This window comes from Elaeis guineensis, chromosome 1, assembly GCF_000442705.2.
Source record: "Elaeis guineensis isolate ETL-2024a chromosome 1, EG11, whole genome shotgun sequence".
Classification (NCBI taxonomy): Eukaryota; Viridiplantae; Streptophyta; class Magnoliopsida; order Arecales; family Arecaceae; genus Elaeis; species Elaeis guineensis.
Genome location: NC_025993.2, coordinates 129321617 through 129333325, shown reverse-complemented (window position 1 = coordinate 129333325; position 11709 = coordinate 129321617). Strand labels below are relative to the sequence as shown.

General features: G+C 37.4%; 1 protein-coding gene across 1 annotated transcript; it reads right to left on the bottom strand.

Moving 5' to 3' along the window:
• Nucleotides 1-2105: 2105 nt before the first annotated feature.
• LOC140859688 (uncharacterized) lies at nt 2106-5835 on the bottom strand. The gene is made up of 4 exons (XM_073261927.1): nt 5380-5835; nt 3673-3971; nt 2492-2561; nt 2106-2390 (listed from the first exon to the last, which is right to left on the bottom strand). The coding sequence occupies exons 1-4, from the start codon at nt 5558-5560 to the stop codon at nt 2356-2358; spliced, it is 585 nt and encodes a 194-aa protein (XP_073118028.1). The 5' UTR covers nt 5561-5835; the 3' UTR covers nt 2106-2355.
• Nucleotides 5836-11709: the final 5874 nt, after the last annotated feature.

The following is an 11709-nucleotide window of genomic DNA, read 5'->3' as shown; positions in this document are numbered from 1 at the left end:
TGTATGTGTGTGTGTGTGTGTGTGTGTATATATATGTGTGTGTGTGTGTGTAATTACATGCCAAAGAATGTACAATAATTAGCTCTAAATATTGACCAAATCAAGTATAAGATAATTGAATACGATGAAAAACCAATTGGAACGTGGTTTTTCAGTGTATGTGAATGCAAGCGTGAGTTTTTTTTTTTTTTTGCTACCACGTGTTATTGCATGTAACCATATAGGAGTTAATGAGGTCTTAAAGGCTTAAGTTTTATTTATTTATTTATTTTTGGTAAGATAAAAGGTTAAGTTTTATAGTGTAATATTGTTTGAACTGTTATTAGGGACACCTTTTGCCGATATAATTGTAGACTCCAAGCAAAATTATGGAACTAGTTTTATTGGAGCGTTGTCGGTCTCTTTCGTGCGAAATGATGTCTTCTTCTGCTGTTTATTCAGTTTTTCTCTATTTAAATGCATGCTTGTACGAATGTTCCTATGCCTGCCCTCCATCGTCTTCTGCAGGTTACGATAAGCAGCTTTTAGTATTATCAATATCCATAACTGTAATATTAGATTTTATAGGAAAATGTTCAGAAATATAAGTTGTACAACAGCAAATTTCAAGCTCTCTATATTTTGCCTCTTGTCATCCACAATTTAATTTTTTGCTAATTAATATAATTAATTATCAAAAAGTTTAAATAGGACTAAGTTTCGGGCTTAGCCTATAACAGATCTTGTAATAGTGGGAACTCAACCTCTATAACAGGAGATCTCTTGAAGGAAATTCAATGTGATAATAATAAGCTAATTGATTAGTTAGGAAGCACATGTGGTTTATTTAAATAAGTGTTATAGTCTCCATCCCATCTTTATGGTGATTAATACTTCTATGTAGTGGTTAGGAAGAGTTTTAACTCTGAATGAGATCCGCGGTAGTATTTTTCACGAGATGTGATTCTACATACCTCCCTGGAGGAATTCATTTATATGAGAATATTTGTACATGATCGCAGATATGAGATATAGGCGATGTAAATAACTCTCATGAAAAATCAAGATATATATGTCGGGCTACTAATGCACGGACTCATAATGGAGAATTTTATACTATATGTGTGATACGTAGTTAAAGTCCAGATCAAAGGAATATAGTTCAAGATCTGATTCATCCTATTTTCTTCATATGGAAACTATTCACACTAAGTGAGATTAAATCTTATAAAGACACCTCACCCATTGCATAGTATAAACACATTGAAATTTATATTTTTATATTTTATAATTTTAAAAAAAATTGAGTTTTTAGGAGACTGTTGGAGAGAATTCAAAAAAAAAAAAAACTAAAAATTTTCTTAAGATTTTTCTCAAAGCATTTTAACCTTATTTTTTTAATTTTATTAGTTAAATATTTTAATCTTTTTATTATCATAATTTTAATTTCTAACTATTGAGCTCTTAATTACCAACGGTTACGTGCATTAAATCTCATTTTTATTTTCTAACTATTAGGCTCTTTATTAAAGATTCTGACTGTTTGGCTCCTTATTAAACGCTTTTAATGAAAGCTCAAACGGTCACAAACGATCATATTCAATGGCTATAAAAAGATCGTTTTGAGATATGATTTCAGTTATCCCATTTAATTCTCTTTCTCTCTTCCTTCCGACCTTTTTTTTAGATTTTTAATTTTTATGATTATTTTTTTGAGCATTGAAAGAATCCCTATCGATCTTCTCTACAATCGTATTTACGGCCGAAGGATCCTGATCGTACTTAGGATAGTTTTTCCAGAATTTTCTGCAGAAGGAATGAGAATATATCTTGGGACAGTGTCCATCACGCTTTCAGTTTTGATTAATTTTATATCTTAATTTTCTGTAAGTTATTTATAATTTTTTTACAACATAATTTTGCTTAGTTTTAAATTATATCAAAAATTCTTTCAGCAATATTTCAACAATTGAAATTGAAATTGAAATGCAGATATTCAAAGCCCTGTTTGGCATTATTATTGCATTTGTATTTTTATTTCAGTACAGATTTGTGACGTCAAGCGAAGATTGATATTCAACATAGCATACGCAGGATTTGGACAAAACTTCTGCAATTCCAGGCTTTATTTTCACTCTGTTCCGAAAAGCAATAAGTGTTTTGCCATTGAAAGCTTTAAATATTTTGCCAACAATTTCCAGAAAAAGAGCTCAAATTTCCTCAAAAAATTAAAGGATTTCTTTATACATGTTATCCTGTTCTAATTTTTCTTGGGTTTTTGAAAACAAAAACATAAAATCAAAGCAATCTAAAATGGGCCCTAAGATGCAATAAATCTCCAATGCAGAATTAGCCAAGGAGGGCGAGCCCAGAAAACTAGGAGAAGAGAACTGCAGCACCCACCAAACCAACTACATAAAAAAAGGGAGGGGGGACAATTTCAGAACATATCATCCAGCAATAACGACATGGCCAACAAAATAGTTCAAGTCTAGAGATCAGCAACCATCACCTGCGCCCGGTAGCCATTTGTTGCCAAGTAACAACTCCTCACATCTGTTTCTTTCTCCTGCACAGTCCTCCTGTCCAGTCCAGAAACAAAGTGTTATGGCGCATTCTTGAGTTACTCAAGCATATACTAGAGGTGGTGGCAGAAATCTTTTGAAAATTTGTCAACAGATTTACCTTACCTTTAGTTCTAAGTTTTAAGGCTCTGTTTGGATGCCTGGCTATCCTAATTATATGATAGCTAGCTCCCATGTAGGATTAGCCAAGCAAGGCAGGTGAAGCAATGTCGAAAGATTGGGGGAGATAAAATGTCAGGATTGTGAGCTTATGGCCTTCTTCCGATGCCTTTAATTTGCCTGACCCATACGGATACATCCAGTGGTTAACCACACTATCGTTATCATGAACACAACATTAACACATCCAAAGATGAATTTAGATTGCATTTTGGAGTGCTACTATAGCTACATCACAATAAAACCTCCCTTTCTTTGCACTGTGAAATGTAAAACTTGTAAGACAAGCCATTTATTAAGGAAACAGAAGGGATGTAAAGGCCCTTGTATTTTGCTTGGGCTTTAAGATTTGGATAATAGTTTTACCTAAAAATTGTTTCCGAAGAAATATAAGGAATTCATTAAAAGACAGTTATATATGATTCACTGGGTAGCTACCAATTCATGTCAAGTAAGAATCTCAGATATCCTCGTTCTTAAGATGAGAGAACACAGTGGAAAAACTTGGACGCTGGTTTCTGTTTTTCTTTCTCAAAAATTCAAGAAAAAAATTGAAATGAACAGATATATACGATGAAATCTTTGGTAGCAAACATTTATTGCTTTCAAAGGAAAATGAACATAAAAGCATAAAAGCAATGGCAGAAATTCCATGCAAATGCTGTCTCCAACATCAATCTCCATTCCATACTTTGTACGGTAACAAAAACATTTGAATAACCACAGTACCAAACAGGCCCTCAGTTCCCACAAGTCACCTAGAAGACTAATTCTAATACAAGTTTTAGACAAGTTGACAGCAAAACATGCCTTGGTTCATATCACTGTATAATACACAGAGAACTATAAGAATATTGGACCATCCCCTTGCATTTTAACCTTCGACAATTCCTTCCTATGTTCCTAATTAAACATCCCAGGATGATCGAATGCCTCACCGGCAACTAACCTGCGTGGCTGAAGGAGTCATCTTGTAGGCCCTATCCCATGCATACTGGAACTTGACAGACATCAAGCTTGGAATGCCCTTCCCATCGTTCACGAGGAAGCCGCTGCCCTCTTGTCGAAATAACTTAGGATCAACTGACATCGAGCTGGCAAAACCTTCTGACCATAAGTACACGTTTGTCAGCTCGCATCGGCACAGATTCTTCACCTCCACCTCAAATATAGGATCATAGCCATGCTTCTGTCCTGTGTTGGTCTGTTGAACTTGAACAGTTGAAAGGTCACAGCTTTCACTCCCTCCTACAATTTAGAAAGAAGAACAGGAATTGATGAACGCTGATCTTTATTAAAGTACATCATGAGAATCGAAATAATTATTTATCCACGAACAACCACAAAATGAAACGAAACTGAAAAAATCATCATGACATTCTAAGTGCTAGCCTGTTATATGATGCTTGTTGAGATTGATGAGGTAAAGACAGAGAAAACCTGTTACAATGATGCAGAGAGAGAGCACAACAAAGAGAAGCTTGGTAGCAGCTGCCATTTTGCTTGGGGTTTTTTCTTAGGTGGTTTGCAGAGGTCGAGGAACCTCTTCTTAGTAAGTAGAGAGAGATAGGTTCTCAAATATTGACCCACCATTCCCATGGTCTTTCCTTCTCATTTCACTCTTAGCTATTTTGTTTTTTCTATTCATTTAGTATTTATTTAATGGCACCTCATGTTGACTCCAGAGGACCAGCCCCCCCCTCCTCTCTCTCTCCCCCTCCCTCCCCTCCCCAAAGCACATTTTGTTTTTTTGGGTGCAAGACTCGCACATAGGGAGTTACAAGTCAATACAGGGTTTGGGGTTAGAAAGGAACTTCCAGACAGTTCATTTCAGATTTAGATTCGCGAAATGAGGGACCACTCAAATCTTCCAGCCAATCCAGCCCTCACTAGCTCCAAGTCAGTCAACGGATACATCACTCAATTCCACATAACCTTATCCATACTTCTCCTCTCAAGTCTCTGGAGTCTGCATTAGACCAGTTCAAATTGTTCAACACCTGTTCCATCTTTAAAGAAAAGAACGCTGTTGACCATTAAAAGCCAGAGACAGATTAAAAATTATCAACTTTGAGACAAACATTGTTACCTGATCTTAATGTTCTTGTGAGGAATGTGAAGAAATAAGCCAAGAAGGACCTTTGCCAGATCAAACAGAAACTTTTTCTTTGATGAGCTGGTTTATGTTCTTCAACAGTGATCTGTAAATTTAGCAACATCATTGGATTGCCAAGAGAGGATGATGGTTCCGGAGAAAACCACCAGATGATGTCGGTAAATATTAATATTGGGTACTCTGTCTCTGTAAGGCCAGCTTCGACGTTATTAATGGACAAATTCAGTAAACTCCAAGATTTAACTAGTTCAAAACTCTACAGGAATTTCAGCTGCACTTATGTCCATCACTATAGGAATTGGGTTCAATATTTCCCTAGCCCTTTTTCATTTGACAGTCACTTTCAATCCATTCTCTCTAATTTAACTCCAAACGTAGAGTCCCTCGATTATTAAAAATAAGCATGGTAATCCCAATACTATTAGGACTCATAATGATTGTCAACAGCTCCTCACTGGCCTATCCTCTCCGGTGTACTTAGCGAAGTCAATGATTATTTCAACAATGGATTCTTCAAGAAAATTAGTTTTGCAGCCTCACCTTTTAAGCTACTCCAAAGAAGCTCAAGTTTTCTCATCCTACCCACCCAGTAAAGCCTCTCTACCACCAAAGCAGCCACAATTGACCCTTTAATCTTCTTGCGAATAACCCATACTTCCATTGACCTCTTACAATATACAAAGCTTAATCGCCCGGCAAACATGGTATCTCTTTCAAGCATTATATCAAACGACTTTCCTGCAAATTCACAAACCCATCGGATCAACACTTGCTGGGCTTGGGAATGGGGCGAGCATTGGATGATGGAAGGGAACGCCAACGAGAGATGGAAACTTCCAGCAAACGACTTTCCTGCAAATTCACAAACCCATCGGATCAAGGCTTGCTGGGCTTGGGAATGGGGCGAGTATTGGATGATGGAAGGGAACGCCAACGAGAGATGGAAACTTCCAGCGGAGCAAGATGTGCTAGAATCTGAGAATGCCAACGGCACAACTTTGCCTCATGATTTGTGGGATCTGGGTACCGTAGTTGCTTCCACAGGCATGCCAGTCACTTGGAATGAGCTACCTCCTTGATTTAGTTTGATGAAGCTACTACTACTGTGATAGCCCAAAAACCCAACCCAAACAAAGCCCAACCCAACAGACCAAGCCCGAAACGAAAAAAAAAAAAAAAAAAAAGAGAAAACAGGAGATCAAACCGGGAAGAAGACTCCCGGTAGGAGTCTTCTTCTCCGGCGAAACCCAGGCAAAATCGGACTCCTAGGACCCCTCGGAGTCCTAGGATCCCCTATAAGAAGACCCCCTCTCCCTTGAGGCCGGACATCGTCCTCTTCTCTCTCTCCTTCCCTCCGATTTTTCCGAAGTTGAGCCGCGGACACCGTTTTGCTTCTCGTCGTGATTGCCGCCGACGAGGTCACCGGAGGCCGAGGTGAGTCTCCTTCTTCTTTCCCTCTTTCTTCTCCTTCCTCCCATGCTCCTGTGCGCGGCTGCCGGCGACGAGAGTCGCCGATTTTCCGTCGGGAAAGAGACCCTGTTTTTGGGCCTTTTTCCTTGGATTTTCCGGCACCGGCGATCGGAATCGATCGTCGGCCACGCTCCTCCGTGACCGGGGGAGTGGCCCCCGTCGGCCGTCGGCCTCCGCCGTGGCGGCCGCGGCCCGAACGGCCGATCAAGGCCGGAGGACTAAGGGTCCCCTGTTCCGGCACGGGAAGAACCAAGAAAAAGAAGAAAAGAAGAAAAGAAGAAAAGAAAAAGAAGAAAAAAAAGAAAAGAGAAAGAAGGAAAAAGAGAAAAAGAAAAGAAAAGAAAAGAAATAATAATAATAATAATAATAATAATAATATATAAATATTTATATATATATATATATGTATGAACAAACAAATAAATAAATAAATAAATAAATAAATAAAAATTGAAATTGATGAGAGAGAGTTTCTCTCTCTTCTCTCAGTCTGAATCCTGACTTTCTCTCTCTGGAATTGGACTTTCTCTCTCTACTTTCTCTCTCTAGAATTTTCTCTCTAGATTGTTTCTCTCTCTTGATAGATTTCTCTCTCTCTAAAGTTATTCCTCTAGGATTAGCGAAGTGTAAGGCTTCATCTGATGATTCTGATCGAGTTTAGAGACGAGTCTGATTTTAAACGAGATTTTGATTTTGGAATTTATTAGATTTAATTTTGAATTAAAATTAATATAAAAATATAATTTTGGATAATAGGCATGGAAGAATCTCCTAGAAGTTAGTCGATCTATTCATTCAGTGCTCCATGAAAGGTAAGTAATGAATCGTCTTCTCGAGATATTCCATATTTATTCTAAAAATAAATAAATTATTCTCTGAAATTATGCATGATTTATGAAATTATATTTTGAAAGAAAAATGCTTTTGAAATGTTATGGTATATCGGTTTATGCACATGTTTAGTGAAAAATTATGATATATTATGATACAAAGTGTTTTGATACAGATCGAATTTATGCTCTCAGCCTAACTATGTTTCAGTGGGCCCCGCCAATGGGGATTATACGTTGGTACTCAGTGGACCCTGCCAGTGGAGGTTGTGCGCTGGTATTTGTGGATCCTGTCAGTGGGGGTTGTGCGCTGGTGTTTGTGGACCCTACCAGTGGGGGTTGTGCGCTGGTATTGTGGACCCTGCCAGTGGGGGTTGTGCGCTGGTATTCTGTGGACCCCGCCAATGAGGGTTAAACGTTGGTCATAGTCGAGGCTGTTGAGTTACGAGTGTTTTGAATCGAATCGGATTTATGATTATATTATATGTGAATATTTGAAAATATTTGATTTGTATTAAATCAGCATGAAATATATTTTTATGTTTATTTACAGCATTATTCTTGAAAATTATATAATATCTGAAATATCTGGTAGAGATACTTGTTACTTACTGGGCTGTCTAGCTCATTACCTTTCTTTCTATTTTTCAGATTCAGATAATTAATTTCGAGCGTGGGAAGAAATATTGGGACAGAGCTTTTAGAGGCGAGATTTAGCATTATCAACTTCATTGAACTTAGATTTATTGTTTTATTGTTTTAGTAAAAATTTTATTGGATGTAAGACATTTGATTTAATTATTTGAATTAAAATTGAATAATAATTATTTGAATTTATTCCGCTGTGATGCATTGATATCGTGATGAGATGCCTTGCATGCTTATGGAGGAGTTCTTCATAAGTATGCGGCGGTTGCCGCGACCCTCGATTCACAATCTCGGATCGGGGGCGTGACAATTAATATGGTATCAGAGCATAAGTGGATAAATTACGACACAGAATTTAACATAGTATGAGTGTAGGTGGGTAGACATTAGAAATATTTGGACGTTAGAGTATGAGCATCATAATAAATCCATCCTAACAAATAGATCAATGAATCTAATAAGGTTTTACTATTACAAGGTTATCATGCCTCCCCGTAGAATGACAAGAACAAGAGTTTATTTATTTGAAGCAAAAGGGTATGAGTGTGACTGAATATGAAGCAAAATTTACAGAGTTAGCAAAATTTGCTCCGAGATTAGTGGATGGTGAGCAAGAACATGTTCACAAGTTTGAGATGGGACTGAGAACTGAGATTCGAAAATAAGTGGTTCCATATGAATTGACAACTTATGCAGATGTGGTAAACAAAGCACTGATAATTGAAAAGGAAGTCAATGCAGAACGTATGGAAAGGGAAAGAAGGCAAAGAAAGAGAGCAAGATCAAATGATACACAAGGGCAGAATAATAAAAACATCAAAAGATCAGATAAGGGAGCAGTAGATAATAAGACTCAACAGATTGATGGTGAGCCGTGCTCCAGATGTGGCAAAAATTATGCAGACAAGGATTGCTTGGAATACCGGTGCTTGTTTCAAATGTGGTCAGATGGATCATAAAATCGCTAGCTGCCCGCTAAATACCGAAAATCAAGCTGGCAAAAGAACTCATGAAGGACAACATAAGGGTGGCAGACAGATTTCTAAAACCCAGGGAAGAGTTTATGCGCTTACTCAACAGAATCCACAGGCTTCCAATACAATGGTGACAGGTATGAAAAATTTCGAGGACAAAATTTCTTTTTAGGAGTGAAGAATGTGATAGCCCAAAAATCCAACCCAAACAAAGCCCAGCCCAGCAGACCAAGCCCGAAATAAAAAAAAAAGAAAGAGAAAACAGGGGATCAAATCGGGAAGAAGACTCCCGATAGGAGTCTTCTTCTCCGGTGAAACCCAGGCAAAATCGGACTCCTAGGACACCTCGGAGTCCTAGGATCCCCTATAAGAAGACCCCCTCTCCCTTGAGACCGGACATCGGCCTCTTCCCTCTCTCCTTCCCTCCGATTTTCCCGAAGTTGAGCCGCGGACACCGTTTTGCTTCTCGTCGTGATTGCCGCCAACGAGGTCACCGGAGGCCGAGGTGAGTCTCCTTTTTCTTCCCCTCTTTCTTCTCCTTCCTCCCATGCTCCTGTGCGCGGCTGCCGGTGACGAGAGTCGTCGATTTTCCATCGGGAAAGAGACCCTGTTTTTGGGCCTTTTTCCTTGGATTTTCCGGCGCCGGCGATCGGAATCGATCGTCGGCCACGCTCCTCCGTGATCGGGGGAGTGGCCCCCGTCGGCCGCCGGCCTCCGCCGTGGTGGCCGCGGCCCGAACGGCCGATCAAGGCCGGAGGACCAAGGGTCCCTTGTTCCGGCACGGGAAGAACCAAGAAAAAGAAGAAAAGAAGAAAAAGAAGAAAAGAAAAAGAAGAAAAAAAAGAAAAGAGAAAGAAGGAAAAAGAGAAAAGAAAAGAAAAGAAAAGAATAATAATAATAATATATATATATATATATATATTTATATATATATATATATATGTATGAACAAATAAATAAATAAATAAATAAATAAATAAATTGAAATTGATGAGAGAGAGAGTTTCTCTCTCTTCTCTCTCTTCTTTCAGTCTGAACCCTGACTTTCTCTCTCTGAAATTGGACTTTCTCTCTCTACTTTCTCTCTCTAAAATTTTCTCTCTCTAGATTGTTTCTCTCTCTTGATAGATTTCTCTCTCTCTAAAGTTATTCCTCTAGGATTAGCGAAGTGTAAGGCTTCATCTGATGATTCTGATTGAGTTTAGAGACGAGTCTGATTTTAAGCGAGATTTTAATTTTGGGATTTATTAGATTTAATTTTGAATTAAAATTAATATAAAAATATAATTTTGGATAATAGGTACGGAAGAATCTCCTAGAAGTTAGTCGATCTATTCATTCAGTGCTCCGTAAAAGGTAAGTAATGAATCGTCTTCTCGAGATATTCCATATTTATTCTGAAAATAAATAAATTATTCTCTGAAATTATGCATGATTTATGAAATTATGTTTTGAAAGAAAAGTGCTTTTGAAATGTTATGGTATATCGGTTTATGCACATGTTTAGTGAAAAATTATGATATATTATGATACAAAGTGTTTTGATACAGATCGAATTTATGCTCTCAGCCTAACTATGTTTCAGTGGGCCCCGCCAATGGAGATTATACGTTGGTACTCAGTGGACCCTGCCAGTGGGAGTTGTGCGCTGGTATTTGTGGACCCTGCCAGTGAGAGTTATGCGCTGGTGTTTGTGGACCCTGCCAGTGGGGGTTGTGCGCTGGTATTGTGGACCCTGCCAGTGGGGGTTGTGTACTGGTATTCTGTGGACCCCGCCAATGGGGGTTAAACGTTGGTCATAGTCGAGGCTGTTGAGTTACGAGTGTTTTGAATCGAATCGAATTTATGATTATATTATATGTGAATATTTGAAAATATTTGATTTGTATTAAATCAGCATGAAATATATTTTTATGTTTATTTATAGTATTATTCTTGAAAATTATATAATATTTGAAATATCTGGTAGAGATACTTGTTACTTACTGGGCTGTCTAGCTCATTACCTTTCTTTCTATTTTTCAGATTCAGATAATTAATTTCGAGCGTGGGAAGAAATATTGGGACAGAGCTTTTAGAGGCGAGATTTAGCATTGTCAACTTCATTGAACTTAGATCTATTGTTTTATTGTTTTAGTAAAAAATTTATTGGATGTAAGACATTTGATTTAATTATTTGAATTAAAATTGAATAATAATTATTTAAATTTATTCCGCTGTGATGCATTGATATCGTGATGAGATGCCTTGCATGCTTATAGAGAGAGTTCTTCATAAGTATGCGGCGGTTGCCGCGACCCTCGATTCACAATCTCGGGTCGGAGGCGTGACAATTACCAAACACGTGCAATGAACCCAAGACGAAATATGGATAGGCAATCACGGGAAGAAAGTATCCAACGTTGCAGAGGTTCTACGATCTTGTAGTGCGATAACCTTGATGGCATAAAACTAATCTATCATTTGATGGAGGCATTTTTTTTATTAGCTAGTGCATGCTTTTCACTATTTTTTTTTTTTTTTTAACAAAAAGCTTGTGCACGAGTTTGTTACCACTTCCTCTTTCTTATTTACAGAAATAAAAAAAATTATATTTAGCATCCTTTTTATTTTTATTTTTAAAAATATATAAATTGAAAAAAATATATTTGGTATTATTTTTTATTTTTTGATATTAAAATTTATTTTATTGTTTTCAAATTAAAATTATAAATTTACTTTCATTATTTTCAAAAATATGGAATCACTTCCATTGCTACCATTACCACTATTATTGTTATAGCTTTTATCTCCACTAGTATAGTCCCTCTTATCATTACTATCATTATTTTTATAGCTATCATTATCAGCATGGCTGCTACTATTTTTATGCTACATCATTATCATCATTGCTCTACCATCACATTATCGATGTCACCACAGTTCATCATCAATACCATGCTGATGCT